At 38.3% G+C, this 25,946-nt stretch overlaps 1 protein-coding gene across 3 annotated transcripts in view; it reads right to left on the bottom strand.

The window, feature by feature from the left end:
• Nucleotides 1-16,962: 16,962 nt before the first annotated feature.
• Nucleotides 16,963-25,946, bottom strand: part of fbxw7 (F-box and WD repeat domain containing 7) — a 165,380-nt gene continuing 156,396 nt past the window's right edge. For all 3 annotated transcript variants that reach the window (XM_008111972.3, XM_003221747.4, XM_008111973.3), the window contains 2 exons: nt 20,769-20,979; nt 16,963-18,837 (listed from right to left, as the gene is read on the bottom strand). In XM_008111972.3, the coding sequence (XP_008110179.2) occupies nt 18,569-18,837; nt 20,769-20,979 (480 nt within the window). In that variant the 3' untranslated portion in view covers nt 16,963-18,568. The remainder of the gene's footprint in view (nt 18,838-20,768; nt 20,980-25,946) is intronic.

Raw genomic sequence — 25,946 nt, forward strand, 5'->3', positions numbered from 1 at the left:
TAACACTTCCAAAGCATAACTATACACAGTGAAACACTAAATTCAAGATCTAATATGATTCCTAATATGATTCTGTGCTAGCAAAAGATTGTCGCTGAAAAAGTCTGCAAAGATCTAATGTCCACTCACCTGCTATGCAGTGCTATTATTGGACCCAAATTTGTCTCTAAGCACCCATCTGCCTGCACATTCTGTATTGTAGGGTTTGTTATTATTTACTACAGTTCCCAGAACCTCCAGATGAAATTCTGCAAGGTGTAGCCCAAAAATATAACTCACCTGAGCTCTACTCCAGTATCATATCTGACACCACCTATAAAATATTCAAGCCAACCAAATTGAAAGAGATTCTGTGGATTGTTCATACAATCATATGTATTGATTGCTCACTCAACCACAAGTGCTACATCATTGCAATGGCCATTCTATAAAGGAATTATCGTATCTTTCTTTAACATCTAGTATTTCCTTTGGTTTCAGTATGCATACTGGATTGAAACATTCATTTTTTTATTTCTTGGATGGGTGGCTGCAAAACAAAACTTTTACAGACCATGTGTGTGCGTGTGCAAGTGTACACACATGCATGTAAGCTTGAGGGCTAAATTTGATTTTAGTAGAGTCATGATTTGTTAAATGACCAATTGTTTTCTTAATGGCCAATGTTCTGAATATAATTTCACTGTCAGTGTCTCCTACATCACTGTAATTCCACACCCCAAGTATATACACTGTGCCTATATAGCAGAGCCTCTTAAACTGACATTTCATGTATCTATCTGACAATGTGGCTTGTAACGTACAAAAGCTGAGACTAAACTAAATCAGCTAGCCTTAAAGATGCCACATAACTATGTTGCATGTAAATTAGGTTATTCAGTTAGAAGCCTCTGCCCAGCCCATTTCTGTAGTGTATTTTAACTGCCATATATACTTGAGTATAAGCCGAGTTTTTCAGCTCTTTTTAGGGCTGAAAAAGCCCTCCTCCCTGGCTTATATTTGAGTGAGAGTCCTGGCCGGCTTATATTCGGGTTGGCTTATACTCGAGTATATAGGTAATCAGAGTTGGGCAGTCTTATCTTAAATTACAGTTTTATGTAAATATTCAAAAACATTTAACCTACTGATGCCTCAATTAATGTAATTTTATTGGTATCTATCTTTATTTTTATTTTTGAAATTTTACCAGTAGCTGCTGCATTTCTCACTCTCATCTTATACTCGAGTCAATAAGTTTTCCTAGTTTTTTGTGGTAAAATTAGATGCCTCAGCTTATATTTAGGTTGGCTTATATTCGAGTGCATACAATATATAAAACACTGTGCTACTATCACTTCTACTATATTACTTTTTGTGCTAAGCCCCCTTTTTAGCTGCTGAGACTCCCATATACATGCCAAAGTACACACTGCATAATGAGTGAGGATTTGTTCTATTATCTTTTTCCATATCAACATTTTCAGAAATTTTTTAGTTGGAAAAGAGTATCAGAAGAACCAAACATCTTCCAGCTCCCCCCACCCCCTGTTCCACAAGATGTTCCACATATCGTCTCCCTTTCCCACAATGTAACGGGTGCCCTACTTTTCAAAATCCTGACCTATAACACAAAACTGGAAAAAAAATGTGTGTAATTAATAACTGTTGAGTAGAATGAGGAGCATTTTGACTTGGAGTGAGATATGGCCTCTGCACTGAGTTCTAATTTAATCCTCGAATTTCCCTTCAAATATGTCAAAAACAATTTGGGGTAGACATGTTTTTTATGGCTAAGTAGGTCTATTGCTTCTTCACTGAGCAAAGCTGGGAAGCATAGTGCAAAGGCATCACTGTTATTTCTAGTCACACCAAAACTCATTAAATGAAGGTGCTTCACTGATGCAGAAAATGTATCTTGAATTGATGGGCATAAATGAAGGGACTCAGGCACTAATTAGAGAAGGGAATATTTTGAAGAAGCCAAGGCGAAAGTAATTCCCTTTGTGCATTTTGGCTCTATAGTATTGTGCAAGAATGAATCACATTGCATAATTTGAATCTTGTGGTGGTCTTGCATACATAAAATGAATAGCCTGGAAAATGCATCAGAAACTTCCCAGATGAATTTGTCTTAAGATGTGTTTGTGAAAGGCGAAGCACCATACCATAAACTGCTGGGAAAGGCTAAGTTCCTATGCACTTCCAAACATTGGAGAGTGAAGCAGATCAGCACATGTACTTGGCTGAGTAATTGCAGAGTATGCAAATAACATTATTTTAATAAGTTCCTCCGTCATCAAATATAAGAATCTTTTTTACATCATAAAAGAGGACTAGCAAGCCAGGTTTGTTTACAGCAGTAGTTCCCAAACTTTTTTTGACCAGGGACCACTTTGGCCTGGGATCACTCTCCAACATTAGTACCCAAAGGGTACAATCAGTTTTTGGTCTACTTTAGATTTGGTTTGGTTATTTGGGGTGCTGATTCAGAAAACTGCATTGGATAGACCACATTGGCTCTAATTTCTAATACAGAACATATGCCATCCATTAGTCACCATCAGCTCGCTCACAGAAAACCATTAATAATCTAGAGCTGTTGTGGTCTATCCAATGCAATGATCAGCTCTGTGGAAAGGAGTGGAAATAACATTAATAAATTAAATTAAAATAAAATAAAATAAAAAGGAAGGAGGTTTGCAGACCAGGTTTTCATTCTCGCGACACACTGTGGGCAGCAACCCACAGGTTGAGAACCACTGGCTTACAGCTATTCCAAACCAGGAGCACTTCTCATTTCTCTCTGTTCATTTATCCAATCAAAATAGCTCTCCATAGAAGCAGAAACAAGACATCACAAGGAACAGAATGAAATGTTGTAAACTCCTTTGATCCTTCTAGCCTTTCTGCATAAATATATAAACAGTCAAACAAATAGGCAAAGTAACCCAATATTTGTTAAGGAGAATGTTGACCCTAAGATACATATATCATTTGAGTGGAAGGTTGCGAAACTATCACTATTGAGTTGTTAAAGTAGAATTGGGAATGTGTCAAAGTTAAAGTATGTTATGATATATATATATATATATATATATATATATATATATATATATATCCCTTTCTGCCAGACTTTTGTAACTAATTCACTGTTTTGTTCTTTTGTCAGTTTATGACATTCTAAATATTCAATTGCTGTCTTTTTGAATTCCATTACACCATTTTAATAGCATTACACATAAACTGATTTATAGATTTTCATGTTCGTGCAAGTCTCTTTTGGATTGGATACACAACATCAGCAGAGCAGGAAAATATATCTGACTTTAGGGTAATATATATAGAACATAGATTGGCAATGGAATTATTACTGCATAAACTGTCACTATGCATTAAGTATTCATAAATAGCATATACTAGATTATCTTGGGCAGGTTTTTAAATATTATGTCTAATGCACACTGACAGCCTATGCGGTTTCAGCTGCAATATATGCTCCGTAATCCTGGAAACCGTGGCAACTGCTTTTGTTATATGTGTTGTATAGTGCCTGATTCCTCACCAAAATGTCATCGAAATATTTGTAATTAACAGCCAGCCCACAGAACGACAATATGCATGGATCTGTCCTGAAAAGGGAGACCAAAATGGTAAAAGGTCTGGAAGCCAAGCACTAGGAAGAGCGGCTTAGGGAGCTGGGTATGTTTATCTTGAAGGCAAGAAGGTTAAGAGGGGGACATGTTAGCCATGTTTAAATATTTGAAAGGATGTTACATTGGAGACAGATGAAATTTGTTTTCTGCTGCTCCAGGGACTAGGGCATAGAGCAACAGATTCAAAAAATAGAAAAAGAGATTCCATTTAAACATTAGAAAGAACTTGCTAATTATAGAATCATAGAGTTGGAAGAGACCTCATGGGCCATCCAGTCCAACCCCCTGCCAAGAAGCAGGAAATCGCATTCAAAGCACCCCCAACAGATGGCCATCCAGCCTCTGCTTAAAAGCCTCCAAAGAAGGAGCCTCCACCACAGTCCAGGGGAGAGAGTTCCACTGCCGAACAGCCCTCACAGTGAGGAAGTTCTTCCTGATGTTCAGGTGGAATCTCCTTTCCTGTAGTTGGAAGCCATTGTTCCGTGTCCTAGTCTGCAGGGCAGCAGAAAACAAGCTTGCTCCCTCCTCCCTATGACTTCCCCTCACGTATTTATACATGGCCATCATATCGCCTCTCAGCCTTCTCTTCTGCAGGCTAAACATGCCCAGCTCTTTAAGCTACTCCTCCTAGGGCTTGTTCTCCAGACCCTTAATCATTTTAGTTGCCCTCCTCTGGACGCTTTCCAGCTTGTCAACATCTCCCTTTAACTGTGGTGCCCAGAATTGGACACAGTATTCCAGGTGTGGTCTGACCAAGGCAGAATAGAGGGGGAGCATGACTTCCCTGGATCTAGACGCTATTCCCCTATTGATGCAGGCCAGAATCCCATTGGTTTTTTTAGCTGCCGCATCACATTGTAGGCTCATGTTTAACTTGTTGTCCACGAGGACTCCAAGGTCTTTTTCACACGTACTGCTGTCGAGCGAGGTGTCCCCCATTCTGTATCTTTGCATTCTGTTTTTTCTGCCTAAGTGAAATATCTTGCATTTGTTGCATTTAGTTTCAGCCCATCTCTCTAATCTGTCAATATTGTTTTGAATTCTGCTCCTTTCTTCTGGAGTGTTAGCTATCCCTCCCAGTTTGGTGTCATCTGCAAACTTGATGATTGTGCCTTCTAACTCTTCATCTAAGTCACGAAGATTAGAGAGATGGGCTGAAACTAAATGCAACAAATGCAAGATATTTCACTTAGGCAGAAAAAACAGAATGCAAAGATACAGAATGGGGGACACCTCGCTCGACAGCAGTACGTGTGAAAAAGATCATCTTTTTAAGCTTAGGGCCAGTCCACAATCCTTCAGACTGTTGAGGGGCAGAATTATCATATGAAAAAAAATACAAACAAATTCTGATGCACACTGCACATGTCTTATTTGTAGTGCAAAAACAAGAACAAGAACAATGAAAGAACAATATTTAAAAATAAAAACAATTTTAGCCAGCATACATTTATCAGGATTTCAATGGGAAGTGTGGGTCTGCTTCTGGCCAATGAGATAGTCCAGTTAATTAGGATTGTTGCTGTTGTTGTGTGCCTTCAAGTCATGACAGACTTTGGGCAAGCCTAAGTCTAAAATTTATTTATTTATTTATTTACTACATTTATTTACTACATTTGTATCACACCCTTCTCACCCCAAAGGGGACTCAGAGCAGCTTACAAATTATATGTACATACAATATATTATATTATTAGCATATCACAATATAAGCATTATATATTACTATATTGAACTATACCACTATACTGTAATATTATTAGTAATATGTAATATATAATATATAATTAATATTATTATATGGTATTATTATTAGTGTTATATTGTATTACATTATAATATTATCAATATTATACAATATATTATATTATAAAACTGAGGGCGGGGGCCAGGTAAATGACCTTGGAGGGCCACATCTGGCCCCCGGGCCTTAGTTTGGGGACCCCTGATCTAAGTCATTAATAAAGATGTTGAACAAAACCGGGCCCAGGAGGGAACCCTGCGGCAGTTCACTCATGACTTCTTTCCATGATGAAGAGGAAGCATTGCTGAGCACCCTTTGGGTTCATTCACTTAGCCAATTACAGATCCACCTAACTATAGTTTTGTCTAGCCCACATTTGACTAGATTGTTTGCCAGAAGGTCGTGGGGGACTTTGTCGAAGGCCTTATTGAAATCCAGGTACGCTACATCCACGGCGTTCCCTGTATCGACCCAGCTTGTAACTCTATTGAAAAAAGAGATCAGATTAGTCTGGCATGACTTGTTTTTGGTAAATCCGTGTTGACTATTAGTGATGATCGCAGACCACTTCATTAATGATCTTTTCCAGAATCTTGTCCGGTATCGATGTGAGGCCGACTGGATGGTAATTGTTTGGGTCGTTCTTTTTTCCCTTCTTGAAGATAGGGACGACATTCGCCCTCCTCCAATCTGCTGGGACTTCTCAAAGATGATTGCTAGTGGTTCTGAAATAACTTCAGCTAGTTCCTTCAATACTCTTGGATGTAGTTGATCTGGCCCTGGGGACTTGAATTCATTTGGAACGGCCAGGTATTCCTGGACAACTTGTTTTCCTATTTGGGGTTGGATTTCTCCGAATCCTTCGTCCATTCCATGTTGCTGAGGTTGAAGACGGCTTTCTTTTTGTGAGAAGACTGAGGCAAAGAAGGCATTAAGTAGTTCTGCCTTTTCCCTGTCCCCTGTCACCATCACCCCATCTTCTCCTCGCAGAGGCCCTATTGCCTCCTTGTACTTCCTTTTTCTACTGACGTAAGCAAAAAAGCCTTTTTTGTTGTTTTTAATGTTTTGCGCTTTAGCCTTGCGAACCTTCTTTGGTGATTTCTCCCCTTTTCCACTTCTTGTGCTTGTTTCTTTTGAGTCTTAGCCCGGTAAGAAGTTCTTTAGACATCCATTCTGGCTTCTTCGCACTTGTCTTTTTTTTTTCTTTGTTGGTACTGTTTGCATTATAAGAGTTGTTTGGCCATAGAATACACTTAGGAGTGGAGTCTCCTTCTATGGAGGTCTTTAAACAGATGCTGGATGGCAATCTGTTACGGCAAGCTGTGATTGTGTATTCCACATGGCAGGGCATTGGACTGGATGGCCTTTGTTTCTCTTCCGAATCTATGCTCTATGGTAAATTGCATATCTATAACTGTAAATCTCTGAGTGGTTTTCTGTGTTGGTTAGTTTATCTGCACCATTTTACAAGCTGCTATTGTTTACCGACCATGTTTCTAATAGGCTGTATATAGCAATATGTTGCAGTAGCTGATGTGATTGAATCTATATGATTTCTACTGCGCACACAATAGGTATTCTCAGTTTCTCAAATAGAATTAACAGGGGTTTTTTTTCATGTCAGGAACAACTTGAGAAACTGCAAGTCGCTTCTGGTGCGAGAGAATTGGCTGTCTGCAAAAACTTTGCCCAGGGGACGCCCGGATGTTTTACCATCCTGTGGGAGGCTTCTCTCATGTCCCTACATGAGAAGCTGGAGCTGACAGATGGGAGCTCACCCTGCTCCCTGGATTTAAACTGCCAGCCTTTTGGTCAGCAATCCTGCTGGCTCAAGGGTTTAACCCATTGTGCTACCAGCGGCTCCTACAGTAACCATTTATTCTCATACACTGAACCAGAGGCCTTGTCTAGTACTATTGCTACCATTGTGCCAAAACCTTTCCTTTGCTGTTGTGCACAATTGGGACGTTCTGCCACAAACACTTTAATATACAACTTATGGATTGCTGATTTTATGTATTTATTGTGTCAGAAGTGGATTGAGGGTATAATTATTATGTATTTAAAAACAAAGTCAAAAACTTGGCATTATACTAAATGTCCTTTGACCATAAGCTGGCCACTTGTAGTGCCTTTGGTGTCACTGTAAGAAGGTCCTCCATTGTGCATGTGGCAGGGCTCAGGCTGCATTGTAGGAAGTGGTCTGTAGTTTGCTCTTCTCCATACTCGCATGTCATGGACTCCACTCTTTAGCTCCATTTCTGAAGATTGGCTCTGCACTTCATGGTGCTAGAGCAGTCTTTTCAGTGCCTTCCAAGTCGCCCAGTCTTTTGTGTGTCCAGAGTGAAGTCTCTCATACGGTATCAGCCATGGATTGTCACAACCTGGGCATCAAAACCAGACACAGTGAAGACATCTGCCCTTGTGCTTTGCTATTTTGCTGCTGAATACTCATGCCCAGTGTGGAATACATCTCACCACATTAAAACAGTGGATGTGGCTCTTTGAGACATGCCACATTATCACAGGATGTTTACACCCTACACAGCTGGAGAAATTATACCGTTTAGCCGGTATTGCACCACCTGACATCTGTTGGGAAGTAGCAGCCAATAATGAAAGGACCAAGAAGGTGACATCTTCAGCCCATCCCCTGCTCGGATATCAGCCAGCATACCCACTCCTTAAATCAAGAAATAGTTTTGTAGGATCAACAGAGATACTTGCAGGAACACCTCAACAAGCGAGAGTCTAAAAGCAGAAGGCTAAAAACCAGAATTGCTGATGGCATGTGATTACTTATTAAATGCATGTAAAGCTTTTATGTTTATCTACATGCATCTGTGATATGGCCTGCTTTCTTAATGAAATGTGCCACTGATTGACACAAAGTTGGGAGTTACCTGAACACTTCAAAAGTGTTACTGAATTACACATTTGGAAAAAATGTTTTATCCCCATGGATTCATGTTGTTGGAGCCTTTATTAGAGATTCCATAGTTGCTCCATGCATTCTACTATTTTGATGCATGCTATGATAATTCCCCTAAAGTTTTATCTTAAAATCACTGTATCTGAGATTCATACTTTTTTCTTCCTTAGTTTCTTTTATGATATCTTGTGCACTGTTATTTTTCCTGGCAGCATATTTCTTTTAACTTTCCAGAATAAAATAAACACTGTTAATTATTTTTTTTGGGGGGGGGGGGCATATTTGAGGTGTTATGTCTTACAAATTAAGGCATTTGTAATATCTAAATGGAAAATTACTGAGATCAAGCAGTGATTTTATCATCCTACCAACAAATTCTTAAATGTCGATTGAATTAGCTGCTGTGCTTTCTCTTTAGCCCAGTGGTTCCCAACCTGTGGTCCATGGACCACCAGTGGTCCCCAAGAACTAAAATATGGTCCACGGCCTCACTGTTACTGTACCGTTGTAATGAGAGCAACTGATGTCACGAAACCTTCTTATAGTGCAGATGAAACAGGGATGTTGGGAGGGAAGAGGCTGACTACCCACAATAGGCATGACAACAAGCCTCCTGACTGCTGCTTCTCATCCTCCTCCTTCTCCCTGAGCAGAGCCGTCCCATGTGGCACCTGGAAATGAGGGGCGCCTTGATGTCTTTGTTTCTGTATTAGAAACTAGAGCTGATGTGGTCTATCCAATGCAATTTTCTGAATCAGCACCCCAAATAACCAAACTGAATCTAAATTTGACCAAAAACTGATTCGTAACCCTTTTGGTACTAATATTGGAGAGCGGTCCCTGGTAAAAGTGGTCCCTGGTCAAAAAAAGGTTGGGAACTAATGCTTTAGCTCATTTAGCATGCTTTCTGCTTATGAAATCCAAATGGCTTTAAGCAATATCACATAACAAAATCAAACTGCTCTTTTCCCTTTTTCAAGGCTGCCTTTTACAATATCTTCTGTGATGAAGAAACCCGCTGATAGTGCATGTTTACATACAATTTTGTGGGGGGTTTTGTCACTCCAATAAAATTATTTATTACCTTTATATGGATTTTGGATTTTCCTTTATGACTAATACAGCTGCTTTGGCATTTAAAATAGATTAAAACTCAGAGGAAAAGAAAAATGATAATATGGAATATATATCTAAAGATATTCTTCACTTTACATTGGTAGAGGATAATGTTACTGAAAATATGTTTAATTTGCTTAGCATTTTGTATGTCCACTCAAAAGTAGGGGTTTTAAAATTTGCTCTCTGGTAAGTATTACAGAATTTCAGTCCTAAGATCCATTTTCAATCTTAGGATTTCATCACACGAGGCAGGTAAATCGCAATTACATTAGGATAATGGCTTCTTTAGTTGAGATGAAGTCATTCTTTTTCTGCTGTTTTTGCTGTGGTTAACTGTATGGAAATTTGTTTTTATTAACACAGAAAATCAGTTAATGACCTTTCCCATTTCTGTTATGCCACAATTTCTTGTGTGAAAGTTCACTAGAGCTTTAATGCTGATTTTGAGTGATCAATGGGTGATTGGTGAGCATGTTTTGGACGGGGAAACATCAGTCCACCTCCAGTGAAAGGATGAAGGAGAAGGGGAAGACATTTCAAGATGATTTCCTAGTCATTGTCAAGGTAACTGCAAGACATTTTAAATTTCTCTCTCTCAATTGCTCCCTTTTAACTAGGGCAGAGATGTCAAATTTGCTCAATGTCCCCCCTTCCTTTTCCAACCATGTTCCAGAATCTTTCTCGTTACAGATGCCATGGTGTGCAAATACCCTCATGTTCTGTGTCTCTTTTCTCTCTCTCTCTTTTGCACACACACACATGGCAAAGAGTCTTACTACTAAAACAACCAATTTCTTTAAACTCCTGGCTTCTCTTGTGTTTAACCTGGTGGCACAATGAGTCAAACTGCTGTGCTGCTGAACTTGCTGACTGGTTCAAATCCATGGGATGGGGAGAGCTACTGCTGTTAGCCCCAGCTTCTGCCAACCTAGCAGTTCAAAAACATGCAAATGTGAGTAGATCAATAGGTACCACCTTGGCAGGAAGATAAAGGTGCTCCATGCAGTCATGCTGGCCACATGACCTAGGTGTCTACAGACAATGCAGACTCTTCAGCTTAGAAATGGAGATGAGCACCAACCCCCAGAGCCGGAGATGAGCACCACCCCTCAGAGCTGGAAGGGAAAGCATTTATCTTTATCTGTGTTTTGTTGTCCCTAGACATTTAAGGTTTGCCTTTGTGTTTGTGTATGCTGGAATCCACCCTAAGTCCTCTCGAGGAGATAGGGTGGAATACAAATAAATTATTATTATTGACACAACGATGTTGTATGACACAGCAAACAAGATAGACATGCTGGATTTCGTTTCACAAAACCACAAGTCGAACACTTCCCAAGTGTCTAGGACTGTGTGATGTATTTTCGGATGATGCGTGCAGATTCCAGCAGGGTGGCCTTTTGCAGTTGGCAGATCGTAATTTTGTCAATGTCTATGGTTTCCAAATGCCAATCCAAATTATTATTATTATTATTATTATTATTATTATTATTATTATTATGGCTGTTTCTTCCTTCAGACATTCTAATCACTGCCGTGGAGATGGATAAGACAGATAGATCAGTAGCTGCAACCTTTTCTCTGCTGTTAGTTAGCTATGCCTGAGTTATAGCTATCTCAATCAGGAAGGTCCCAGAAAACAGGAATTTTAAAAGGTAAGACTGGGGCTCTGTGTATATGCATGAGTACCAAACCAGGAAAGGGGGTGGGAATACTGTATTTCTTCAATTCCTTAACACACTTTTTCCTACATAAGATAATGGTTTTCCCTTGACATTAAGTTTAGTCATGTCTGACTGAGGGTTGGTGCTCATCTCCATTTCTAAGCCGAAGAGCCAGCGTTTTCCGTAAACACCTCCAAGGTCATGAGGGCAGTATGACTGCATGAAGCACCATTACCTTCCTGTTGGAGTGGTACCTACTGATTTACTCACATTTGCATGTTTTCAAATGGCTAAGTTGGCAGAGGCTGGGGCTAACAGCGGGAGCTCACCCTGCTACCCGGATTCGAACTGCCGATTTTTCGGTCAGTAACTTCAGCAGCTCAGTGGTTTAACCTGCTGTGCCATAGGGGGTTCCTTTTTCTTATATAAACATCTGTAAAAAGGGTGCATCGTAGAATTGCAGGTGTAACTTATGTATTTTTGTGGTAGTTGGTGGTACTGAATTTACAATTAATGGCGTCTTACAATTGAAGAAGTGTGGCAATATCCTGCAGGCCGTAGTCACAAATACTTCGTGCGATAAATGAATATTGTAATCCCAGAATGGTTCCCAAGGTATGCAAGGAAAGAAAGCAATCCTGATTGAACTGTGTTTTTAAAACAAGCACTTTTGTAGCAGGAAAAGAACCTTGTACAATCAAGCTCTTACCCACCACAAAATATCACACTATATAAAGCAGAAGGGCATGTACCAACCTGTTTTTTTTTTCCTTCTTTGTCTCCATTTTCCCCATGGCTTACTCCCTTTTATAAAATATTAAGTTGAAAGATATACTACACACACAATTAGCAATACTGTCAATACTACAATATAATAGATTTATATAATTGATTTGATACTACCAAAGCTAGAATGACTTGCGGTCGAGCCCTTAATAATTATTTATATTAGGGCTTCACTGTAAACAATCCATTTATCATGAGCGAATAGTATAATCACATATAAGTTAAAAATATTAAATAGGGAAAAAGTCATTGCTGACTCACTGTGCTCATCTGTGTATCCATCAAGGATGACATTTCTAGATTCAGTTATCTAAAAGGATTTATCAAATTTTAGCTGCTCCAATTAACACATATATTCTGAAATTGTCAGAGACTTGAAAATATAGGCTTCTTTCAAATTTCAAATCTCGTGTTTTTTGAAATTTGATATCTGGATGCCAATATTGTTAACTATTTGCCTTAAGTATTGTTATTTGCACACACTCTTGCTCGCTCATACATACATGCCTATACTATAATTTAAAAGTGTTTATGTGTTATGTTATATAAATCCTTATACTTGATCATAAAGCCATCCTTCTTGTATTACACTAGCAGACCAACAAGACAGTGTGAAAGTTCTGTACCTCATCTGATATCTATGTTGGATACCTCCCAAACATAAACACTTTAAGTTTCTGTATCTCTCCCTTTTCCCATGAATATTCAATAATAGATATGAACAAACTAGATGTATTTACCTGTGTTGGCAGCCTGAGCATTTTCTAACAAATTCAGGACCAATCAGAAAACTTCATCCTTTCCCCCCATAAAATTTGTTTTTGTCTTTTTTGCTTGGTGTGAAATAAATTTTAGGAACTTTAAATACTGGCAACGAAGGTCTACATAGTTAAAGCAATGGTATTCCCCATAGTAACCTATGGATGCATGAGCTGGACCATAAAGAAGGCTGAGTGAAGGAAAATAGATGCTTTTGGACTCTGGTGCTGGAGGAAAATTCTGAGTGTGCCTTGGATCGTGAGAAGATCCAACTAGTCCTTACTCCAGGAAATAATGCCTGACTGCTGACTGGAGGGAAGGATTTTAGAGGCAAAGATGAAGTACTGCTGACTTGAAGGTTGCCGATTCGAATTTGAGAGTGTGGATGAGCTCCCTCTGTCAGCTCCAGCTCACCATGTGGGGACATGAGAGAAGCCTCCCACAAGGATGGTAAAACATCAAAAACATCCAGGCGGCTCCTGGACATCCTTGCAGAAGGCCAATTCTCTCACACCAGAAGTGACTCGCCGTTTTTTAAGTTGCTACTGACATGGAAAAAAAACTTGCCAAAATTAGGGTGTGAATTAGATTTGTGTAACATGGTAATCTTAGTGCTGAGCCAAAGCAATATGGAAAGTTGCTTCAGGAGCACCTGGAGTTCCTATTTGAGGGATGTCATCTGTAATTTAAATGGCATAGCTCAATGCTATGCAATCCTGGGATTTGTAGTTTAGTGCGGCACCCACTTCTTTTAGAAAAGCCTCAAGGCCTTGTAAAACTGCAGCCCCCATGACTCCATAGCATCACACCAAGGCAGTTAAAGTGGATATATTCTACAGCATACATGCAACCCAAAATTTTCTTATCTATTGCTGAAAGCTTTTGTGCTCTTAACAATTCTGTTTTTAAAGAAGGAATTCTAAGCAGAAACTGTAATGGGCATATTACAAAGACTGCACCTTTTGTTGCTGCGTATAACATTTATCAGCAAATAAATTTTTGGTTTCAGGGTTTTGAAAATTGAGGTGTGCATTAGATTTGACAGCGCATTAGAGTCGTGTAAATAAATAGGAGGAACAAAGCACCAAATTCTCAGCCACTGACTACTGGGAAGCCCATTGACACTATGTGTTGCTAATCTATTTTCACAACCTTCAATATGATATTTTAAAGTTTAAAAATGAATATTGAAATCCTTCAGAAACTAAATTATACTGGTGCTTGTGCCACATAGCTTGTATCTCTCTGGTGTCTTTACTTATGGTCCACGTTTTGACTCGTACATCCCACTGTGAGAGGGAAGAACAAAGGAGTAGTGCAAAAGAAATGAGTGACAGACAAAACCGAGAATAAGTTGGAAGAAGTGTTGCAGAGAATAAGAAATTGTGATGCCAACCATAATAATTACTTCAGAAGCAAATTGCTAGCATTCGTACAATCAAGAATGTATGTTTTGGTCCCCTTTCCTCAAAATCTGATATACCAGTTGTCTGTTAATACTTAAACCAGAGTCTAAAAGTCCGATAAAAATTAATGAGAAATAGCCAACATCAGACACTAGATGATGAATGCTTTCTCTACTGAGAGATTGGCAGATCTACCAGGTTTAAGGCGGATAGAATGCGAAGGACATCTGCCATGAATCCACAGACCATAACCTATTACATATTTTAGAAAGCTGATATATAGTTCATTAAAATGCCCCCTTTCAAAATTAATAAATCTAACAGGGAATATGTAGTTTAATAGATTTGTAAAACCTTTGTGCAAAAAGGGTGTGTGTAAAGTATGAGGAAACGATTCACACACTTCGAGGATTACTTGTAAATGTGAAAATTGTATTGGAACACACCAATGAAACAGAAAAAAGCAAACTGGTAACAGCCACATTCTGGGATCGCTGCTTCACTCCAGCTGTTCTGAATTCTACAAACTGTCAGCATATTCCTTGTGTGTACCATGGTTGCTGAACCATCAAGCCAACAAATGGCAAAGTGTCAGTATGAATGCAGACATGCACATTTAAAATACTTTAAAAAGCACATTACATTTCAGTGGCCTGTCAAAAAACAAATTTGCTACACAGAAAGTCAAAGGAAAATGAAATTCTCTTAAAGATGTCCAGGTCCTTCTCAAAGAATTATTCTGGTTGCATAGAGGTTGCTACGGTGGCAGCACACTAATCTTTTGCAAAAGACTTTCAAACACAAAATTAAAACTTCTGATGTAATCCTTTACATGACAGGACAAATACTTCATAATTCCATATATATTCTGAACTTTAAATTTAGAAAAATAAGAAAGCACAGAGATAACACCCCTGTCCCAGCAATAAAACTAGTCACAGTAGCAGTAACTCCCATCTTTTGAGACCTTTTTCTATTAAGGAATAACAAGACTAGTACCTGCCAGAAAGCAGGAAACAATATGGATCTATCTTTAGTTTGCGAGGACTTCTTGTAACCAGGCATAGTAAAAACCATTCCTACATTATATTTGAAAATGAACAATATCTCATTTAAGCATCAGAAGGGAAAATATCTTTCTTACTGGCAGTATCCCTGTGTTAGGCTCAAGTGATAAGAGGTCTTTCTTTAACAGTGCATACCCTTAGAAACATATTAAATATTGAGAGCTACATAATACTCAATCTAGTCTGGTACTGCCTAGTGCCTAGATAGGCCTCCAAGAAATACAACAGGTCTCCAGGAAATCAGATTGTGAACTTTTTTAGCTCTTCTATATGAGATCTTTTGAAGTGGACACCAGCCCTTGCCTATTGCAGCTTTGTCAACATATGCACTACTTAAAAGGGAAATTTAGATAATGGAAACATGCAGGGGGGGGGGGGGGTAATACTTCATTTTGTCCAGGGAGAAACTCTGAACCTCATGTCCTCTTTAACAACGAAATGTGGGGACAATCATTCTTGATTTCCTGTAGCTCACATATCTCGGTAGTGATGATTTTCACATTCTGGAGTCAGCTCCCTTTACCTTTCTAGTCACATTACCAAATACCCAGAACATCACTCAGTGGAAAAAGAATACATCGTAAGAAACAAACTAAATATATGGCCTAGACTTGTAAGATTAAATAAATGCATATTATAATAATTATAATTATTATTATAATTTTTCCATGGAAGATGTTTAAAAACCCATGGAGCTTTTCAATGCTGGAAACTGGAAGGAGTGTTTTGTATTTTTGACTATAGGTCCATCTGTAATATGATTGTAGCTTAATTTTTTTCAAGGTCTTGGGGAAGATCTTTGTATTTTTAAGTTAAGAGTTATGAATATTCTTTGGGGAGAACTGATTGTGATCTCTTAGGTATGGAGCTAGTACTCAATATACTCATGTATATGTGTAAAAATCACCCAAAAAAGCTAGTAGCTTGACTTATACATGAGGTGTGCCAGCCTTGTTGAATACCTTGGGTGGGAGAATAGTGGTGGTGGTCAGGGAAGCTGTCCCCGAGCCCCCATTGGTGCTTTCTCCTCTCCATGGAATGAGCCTTGACCTATCCATGGTTCATATGAAAATGTCATCATTTTGGCCTCAACTTATACGTAATCTCAATTTATACATAAGATCAACTTATACATGAGTATATATTGTTTATCTCTAACATCATGTAGGGTTCCTTCAAGTACAAAAATAACACCTCAATTCTTTTCTTTTTTTGCATTTTGATTAATTTTCTTGTTTGTTTCTCCCAATGCAGTCATGCCAGCCACATGACCTTGGAGGTGTCTACAGACAACTCCGGCTCTTCAGCTTAGAAATGGAGATGAGCACCAACCTCCAGAGTTGGACACGACTAGACTTTATGTCAGGGGAAACCCTTAACCTTTACCTACCTTTTCCAAATCATGATGCCTTGCAGAACTCCTTGCAATCTCTCACAGAACCCTAAGATACTAGGGAACCATGGCTAAGAAACCCTGATACAGACTGTGCACTTAATATTACATTCATTTTTATCACTATCCTTCTAATAAAATCTAAATAAGACATTCCAATATTATCCCTATTTCTGTAAGTACCCTCATGTTGAAAATGTTAAAAGAAAAAATAATAGATAACTGAAGGCAATGATCATCATGAAAAGAACAGAAGGTTCTGGCTCATAAGCAATAATATAGGGGAACATTCTTAAATTTACTGTCACAACAATATTTTGTATTTGTGTATTAATGTGCTTTTGGTAAAAAAAGAATCTCAACCCTTTCCTCACCACATGCATATGTCAAATTTCTTCTGGCTTCTAATCTAAAAATATTCTAATAGTAAAATGTATGACATTATTAAAAGAAGGACATATTAACATGAAAAAACACATTTTATTGCACTTAAGTTATAAGAAAATAAAATTTCTAAGTGAATCAAATCATAGACACAATCCCTTTAAAGGTCGTTTTCCTCCATTCTGTCATGTTGTTACATAACTAAAATTAACAAAATGAAATCTGATTTCTTTTTTAAAAAACCAGACTATAAATAAACCAAAAAAGGAGGAAAATAAAAACAAGATAGCCTAGGATACAGTGTTAAACCACTTTCACAGTTCAGCTTGAGTTGTGGCTCTTGGAGAATGAGGCAAACCAATTGACAATTCATTCGCTTTTCAGGTGACATTTTATCACAAAAAATGAAGCTTTTTTTTTTTTTTTGCTTTGTCAGTTCCTCACCACCATAAAACTGTAACAGTTATTCTTCTCAAATTCTGGAAAACACCAAGACTGACCAGCAACTTTATTTCATCTTTTTGTATGTTTTTTTAAAAAATATCTTGTCAGTTTCATTATGTCAGTTCATTCCATTCACCACAGCCCTCACAAAAAAAACGTTTCCCCACAGAACAGGCTGCAAGAGCTTTGTTCTAAGGAATGTGTATTAATTTTTGCCCAGAAAAAAAACAAAAACAAAAAAAGAAAATAAGCTTTGCACACACTCTCAATTCTTTACTTGCAAGCAAACTTCACTCTAAATTGTCTGAAACTCTTCCACTCTCAGCCTCTTAGAGGCACAGTTGGCTCAAGTTTCAGTGGCAAAAAGTCTTTTTTTTTCTCCATAACCAAACTAGAGCAAATTTGGAATTCAGTCTGGGACTAAAACGTCACAGCAGAACAAAAATAAAAATAATTTGCTTTTTTTCCTTTCATTTAGCAGCATAAATAAGTTTGGCCACTGGGAATACAGTACGGGGTGGGACAACAATCCCACAGTTAAAGACCTACTTCTAGCACCAGCATCATGTATTTAATCCATCTGAGGAATCTTCAAATCCTGGACAACTTGCCACTTCAGAGCAACTTATGCAGTGAAGAGTGTTGATGGAAGCAACAGTAAATAGATCAACAGAGACTAATACTGTGATTGACATTGGCAATGGTTGGCAAAATAATAAAAAAGCTGTAAAACTGTACAAAAACAATTCACAGTAAGATTTTAGCTTTCCCATACTTGGGAAGGATTCTTTGCTGTCACAGATGCTGTCTTGTTTGAAAGACAATCAGTAACTGATAATGGAGGTATAAAGCTCCTCTCTCGATTTCTGTGATAAAAGAACAGGGTTAACAGGAATTGTAACAACTTTTTAAATCTTCACAATGCTCAACAAGCACTGAGAGGAAAACACAAAAGAAATAATTGCACCTGGCTTGATTTATAAAGTCATATTTTGCAAAGCTGCCCCATTCAAAAGTGAAGTCTTTGATGCAACAAGACAGCAGATGCCTCTCTTGTCAGTTACAGTTTGTCAGCTTTGTATCTTTTCCTTCATAGTCTGTAGGTCTGTAGAATCTGTTGCCCCAAGCCAACATCCTGCACCACCAAGGACAAGGGATATTTTTTTCCTTTTTGCCGAGGGAGGGAGGGAGGATAGAACATCATTTGCATTTCTGGACAAAACTAATCTTTTCAAGCTTCACTTTATATCCACGTCAAAGTCCAAAACCAGCAGCTTGGTTTCCTCAGTCCCATTCCGGCTTCCGACTGCGCACACTAGCTTCGTGTTGGAGGCTCTGATCCGCCATACAACACCTCCACTACCACCGCTTTCCAATGTAACTAGATTTCGGATAAATTCACCCGTTTTCAAGTCCCATAGTTTTACAGTCCCATCATCTGAGCTGGTAATTACAAAGTTCTTGTTGAACTGTAAACAGGTCACGGCACTCTGATGCTTGTTGGGACCTGGAAGAAAGGAAAACAGCAGATAACATCAGTGGCTACTCTTTATGTCTTAATTTAATTTAATCCATTAGCTAAGTACTCACATTTCCCCATGAAACAATCATATTTCCCCATGATAAACCACAAGTACTTCCCATTTCCAATAACATGTCAGAGCGATAGAAAAATAAATATGAGCTTGACAACTGTCATAGGGCTACAGTGTTTTCACACCTGGGCAAACCATGATGAATGACAGCTACCAGCATGGTATCTCTTTTCTGGGCAAGAGATTTGCAGGAAAACTTTGCACAACTGTCTGGCAGTGCTTGATCACCTTAAATAAAAGGGATCTTATATAAGAAAGCTGTGCAGGCTCCAGAAACGAATGCTCATGGGGCAAGCTGCACTCCTTTTGTCATGACAAAAGTCAGCCTAAGTGTTTCCTCAGCTAAAGAAAAACAATGCATCACTATGGCAGCTGTGTGTTCTTTGATTCAGATGAGAGGAGATAGAACACGCAAGAGTAGCAAGCAAGAAAGAAGCATGAAGCAATGTGGATGAACAGAGCAAGTGAAGGGCAAACATGCCCTTGATTCTTATTTATAAAGCTGCATTCTTAGTGACATCTTACTTTTACTTCCAGCAATATACATGATAGAATCATAACAAAAGGCTCTGAAAAGAAACAGATTCTACTGAATGTGTGGTGGACATTCCACAAGAAATGGAAGAGAAAAGCCAAGAAATGAAGAATTTATTTCAAACGTTATAATACATTAAGTAAGATTTTTTTTCTTTTAAAATGCGGGTATGGGACATGCGTGTAGTTCTTTCATTCCTCACGCTACGATTTTTCAAATAACAAATGCACTGGAAATCATTATTTTTGGTCTACAGAGAGACACTGTGTTTCAGCACTAAAATGTCACTGCAATTCCTCAAGATAGCGTTACCCTCCTTCTAATTATTCTAATTCACTCGATTAAATAGCCCTGACCTAATTTCTAGCCAGCGCAGAATATTTTCTATGAAATAATTTTAATACACCAATGCATCGCGGCAAATTTAGAAAAAATGATGGTTTCCAAGAAAAATAAAACATAGTATAAAATAACTATTGTATATTATTTACTATAAAAGAATGCCCGTTGTCTTTAACATGCTGAAATTTCCAGTCTTCCAAGTTCTTTGAAGTGTTAAGTAAACAAGACCACACATTTAGAAGACATCTTGTTTTAGTCTTCAGTTAAAACAATCTCTCTAATATTAATTTAATGATGAAAATGATTTAGTTAATGATTGATCTCAGAAGCAGGATAAGTTGTCTCTTTCTTTCCAGATAATGATTCCAAGATTCTCAGCTGTTTGAAATCCCTACGAATATCACCATGGTCAGAAAGTAACTTCAGACAAATAACCACTTTGGGAGGGGAAAAATGGAGGAACAATGAAGACGAAGTTTTTTGGGTTTTTTTGTTATCAAATCCCAATGCCTCCACAGCTTCTCCATGTCACTTGGGATGGTAAAGTGTGGATGGAAAACCCCAGTAAATTGGCATTTTCAGTTCAGCTTAGGTGCTCATGGCTTTCAGAATTGTGATTCAGTCAACTAATTAGGGCAACTGGCCAATTCCTTTGTGTCATCATAGCCTATCTCATTACCATATGTTATGAATTTCATGCCAATACTGCACCACTATCATAATAGAATAAATGAAATTAACCAATGGTAGCAAGAAGAAAGATAAGGCAAGCCAAGACTCTAGAACCAGAAATGGAAAATATGAATGTAAGCACATTTGGCCACCTGGCTGGTATGCTGTTTGTTATTGAACCTTTCCTTATACAAAATATGCACTTGTTGTGTAACTATATGAGCATTGTTATTATTACTGAACAGTACAATGAGCATGCTGAGAATTAGATGTAGAAGGCTCGGAGAAGCTTACCTTGCAATGTCTGTAAACACTGTCCTGTTTTGATATCCCAGATTTTGACTGTGGAATCAGCATTCCCAGAGACAAGAATATTGTCCTTGAGTTCCATCCCGCTAGTTAATGACTGGTGGCCTGTTAATGTGTGAATGCAGTTTCCTGTCTCCACATCCCAAACTCGGATTGAAGTGTCAAGAGACCCACTCACCACATGGATACCATCAAACTAAGAGAGAAAAAGTTGAACTATTATTACATACATGAAGCACATCTTCTATATATATAAAAGGATAAAAAAATTCGGCCTAGGACAAAACAACAAAACTACACATCCCAGAAACACTAAACTTGGCAACACAACCCCTCATCCATGCCTCTACGTTCACATAGCAAAAAGAAAAGAAAAATAAAGTCCTAATTAGAGGGAGAGGAATAATTGTTTTTATCCAATTGCTACCAGTTAGAAGGCTAAGCTTTGCCCACTTGGTCTCCTAGCAACCTACTCAGCCCAGGGGACAGGCACAGTTAGGCCTCAGGCCTCTTCCACACTGCCTATAAGATACAGATTATCTGATTTTAACTGGATTATATGGCAGTGTAGACTCAAGGCCCTTCCACACAGCTATATTACCCATTTATAATCTTATATTATCTGCTTTGAACTGGATTATCTTGAGTCCACACTGCCAGATAATTCACTTCAGTGTGCATTTTATACAGCTGTGTAGAAGGGGCCTCATATAATCCAGTTCTAAGCAGATAATATAAGATTATAAATATACAGTAGTGTCTCACTTATCCAACATAAACAGGCCGGCAGAACGTTGGAGAAGTGAATATGTTGGCTAATAAGATGGGATTCAGGAAAAGCCGATTAACATCAAATTAGGTAATGATTATACAAATTAAGCACCAAACATCATGTTATACAACAAATTTGACAGAAAATGTAGTTCAATGCTCAGTAATGCTATGTTGTAATTACTATATTTACAAATTTAGCACCAAAATATCACAATGAATTTAAAACATTGACTACAAAAACATTGACTACTAAAAGACAAACTGCGTTGGATAATCCAGAACACTGGATAAGCGAATGTTGGATAAGTGAGATTCTACTGTAATTTGAAATAATTACTGTGGTAATCCAGTCCAACCCAATTCTGCCATGGAGGACACAATCCAAGCACGCCCAACAGATGGCCACCCAGCCTCTCAATAATAATAATAAGTAGAAGAAGAAAAAGAAGAAGAATATCATACAATCATAAGGTTAGGAGACACCTCTAAGGATTATCCAGTTCAACTTCCTTCTATCATGCAGGACGACACAAACCAAGCACTCCTGACAGATGGCCATCCAAGAACTCCACAGTAATAATACAAATCGAATCATAGCATCAGATAGTTAGAGGAGACACCCCTAAAAGCCACTCAGTCCAACCCAACTCTGCCATTGGACGATACAATCCAAGCACTCCCAACAGATGGCCAGCCAGCCTCTCAATAAGAATAAGAATATCATACAATCCTAAGGTTAGCAGATACCCCTAAGGATCATCCAGTTCAACTTCCTTATATCGTGCAGGAAGACACAATCCAACCACTCCTGACAGATGGCCATCCAATATCTGCACAATAATAATACACATCGATTCATAGCATCAGACAGTTAGGAGACACCCCTAAAGGCCATCCAGTCCAACCCAATTCTGCCATGCAGGATACAATCCAAGCACTCCCAACAGATGGCCACCCAGCTTCTCAATACTAATACTAATACTAATAATAATAACAACAATAACAACTTCATCATACAATTCTAAGGTTTGGAGTGACCCCTAAGGATCGTCCAGATCAACTTCCTTCTACCATGCAGGAGGACACAATCCAAGCACTCCTGACAGATGGCCATCCAGCCTCTACATAATAATGATGATGATGATGATGATGATGATAATAATAATAATAATAATAATAATAACAGAAGCATAGAATCCAAGAGTTTGAAGAGACCCCTAAGGGCCATCCAGCCCAACCCTTTCTACTATGCAGCAGGACACAATCCAAGCATTCACAACACATGGACAACGTATAAATACTATACAATACTACACAGGGACATAGACCCCCTCTACCCTCACCACTTTCACAGTACAACCAAATGCATACTAAACGTAAAGACATCCATACAACAGACATTCAATACCACCACTACCTCAACAAGTTTTCACCAACACCACCAGACAACGCCACAGCAACGCGTGGTCGGGCACAGCTAGTATAGATATACATATCTATATACATTTTTAGTTTGCTTAAAGAATTTAGTTCTATTCATGCTTTTACCATTTTTTCACAGCCTAGAAACAATTAAAGGACAAGCATTTACAGATTTGTGAACACTGCCAAGGATAGATCTGTTATGATAATTTCAGATTAGTTACCATTGCTTGAACATATTTGGTCTAATTTCTTGCTACCATCACATAGTCTACAGTCTACACTATAATATAACCCCTCCTTTCTTTTCATCTAGGACCTATCAAACTGACTGTGCTGTCAGGTTTCAAAACCGATTTTTGAACTTCTGAGGCTAAATGTTTTCATGGATTATTTGATATCTTGTTTATTACAGCTTTTATCTATTATGTATCTGCTTTGAAACTTAATGAGATATGATAACCAGTACAATAATTGATTAAATAAATAACATAACCTACTACAGGCATGTTGATCTAGAATTAGTGACCATGGCAAGCCTTCTAACTGCATCATACTTAATAATGACCGCCACAACTACATTCAATACTAGCATTTACAACAAGTAATCAACTAACACAAAATAGAAAATAGTTTATGATATGACAACATATGTGTGTGCAATTTTAATAGGGATACATTCCTCAATTAGTTTAATCTATTTTCATGAAATTGAAATCTACCCGTGTCCAAGTATTTGAGATTAAAGAGCACGTTATACTGGTGATGCATAAGCTTTCTTTCATCTCATCACCACATGACATATTTTGGATTTTTCCAAATTGCTGTCCTACAAACATAGTGGACTACAAGACTCCCAAAGTCCAGAAAGCATGGCTACTAGCCAAGGACAACAAGAATTGTAGGTCAAAACATCTGGCAGGCAGGAGTTTGGAGAAAGCTACCATATTTCACAGAATCACCCCACCACATAAAGTTGGCATTTTTATCCGATTTCTATTTAAAGATAGATGGTGTTTCACTTCCAAACAGACAATTAAGAACCACAAGGAGATGATGCTAACTGGGATGAGGTTAAATACATGTCAATATGCCTTTTAAACATAGGCCCTTTTCTACACTAATAGGACTTGAACTTATTCAATTTGAGCTATTTAGACTGTTTGTTCCTACTATAGTAAATACTCTGTATGAACTGACTTTGAAACAGAATTATTACATATACGCTTCCTTTTTTCATAATGCCAGAGGTGTTTATTAAATGATGCAACATGCAACATTAACTATGTGATGAATTTATCAATATCTACAATGAGACACACATAGTAACTTATTTAAAAATTTACAATAGATTGTGATCAAAGTTTCCCAAAGGCAGAAGGCTTTACAAAGATACAGTTGGATCCAGGTAGCTATGCACAGAGTAAGCCTAGTGAAATCTGGTAGACAAATCAAGTCATGTTAACGCATTAAATTTAGTCGATTGACTAAAAGTATGACTAAGGATGGATTCAATTAAATCTAATGAAAATTATACTAGGGTAGATAACCTAGTCCCTTGCCCTGCTTTTCTTTACTAGGAGGCGCCACTGCAGAGAAGAAAACAGAAGAGCAGAAACAGAGAAAGATAAAATTAAGAAATCAAGAAAGGTAAAGATCTGTCAGGAAAAAAGACAGAGCTCTGAGAAACTATGCTTCGAGCAGGAAAAATTGATAAAAGGAAACTTGGAATCTTCAAGAAGAAAAGAACAACTGGGCAGTAAATGATAATACAAAGAGGTAGATTCTAGGAGTGTGTGAAATTCCATTGGTTGATTTGAATTTAGGAAAATTTCAGCAATTTGGCAGCTGAGCCGCCAAAAACAGACCAGGAAGGACCCCTTCAGAGCCAGAACGAACAACGAGCTGCCCAATCTTTTTCACTCTGCCGTTCCAGGGGCAGGGCCTGGCGGCTGCTGACTAATAATAATTAACAAAGCAGTTGCACACAGTTTTTTCTCTCCTTAGCCTGGCCACAGCCAATCGGAAAAAGGAACCAAATCAAGTCTTTTTGCAAAGCTTGGTCTATATATAGCTGTGCAAGGTCTTCCATTTTCTGTGGGTGGCGTGGCGTTAGAGAACATGTGTGCTTAGCTCCATTTGTTTCTTGCTCCTGCTGCCTGCCTTTGTTTAGAAGTGCTAGCATTACTAGCATTTTGAGAATTCTTTTTCTTTCGGTTTCTCATTATTATCTTTATAATATTCTGTCTTTTAATTTTTCAAATTCCAATAGGGAGGTGTGGGTAGGCATGTAATTTTTTTGGGTGGGTGGGAGGTACGTGATGTTTGAAAGCACATTTTGTGTCTGTATTTCTAAATCTTCACTAGGAATTTATTATCTACCTTTTTTGTTTTTGTTTTGAATGAGTGTTGGAGGGAAGGGGGTATATTTGCTGCCTCCCTTGAGTTCTCATGGGGAGAAAGGAGGGGTAATATTAATATTTATTTCAATTTCAATCCGTTTCCAGCCCTAGCTAGTACCTACCCTACCTGCCTACCTGCCTACCTAGTACCTACCTTCTTCCTTGCACTTTTTCTGGCTTCTCTGTATACTACTCACCAGCAGCCTATCCCCCCACCCCTCCCTCCAAATATTTTAAAATTACCAAAAAGCTGTTTCTTATGTTAGCTCAGCTCTGTGACTCTTTGTAGAAACTTAAAATATTTGCTAAAAATCAGTGGATGACCCAAACATTCTGAAACTGGGCAGCCTTGCCATTGTAAATGTGGCCTAAAAGTGTGGCAAGTTTGATCCTGATAGCCTAAAAAATGATGAAAAGATGAGCCTTGACAGTTTCCCCGTTAGCTTCACTGGAACCAATCTTCGCAGAATGAAAAGTGAACTCTGCATTTTTAAATTATGGATTGAACCCTCCCCCCCCCCCATCTCCCAATTTCCCCCTTAAATGGAACAGGGGGGCATCCGAA

The sequence above is a fragment of the Anolis carolinensis genome, chromosome 5, assembly GCF_035594765.1.
Source record: "Anolis carolinensis isolate JA03-04 chromosome 5, rAnoCar3.1.pri, whole genome shotgun sequence".
Taxonomy (NCBI): domain Eukaryota; kingdom Metazoa; phylum Chordata; class Lepidosauria; order Squamata; family Dactyloidae; genus Anolis; species Anolis carolinensis.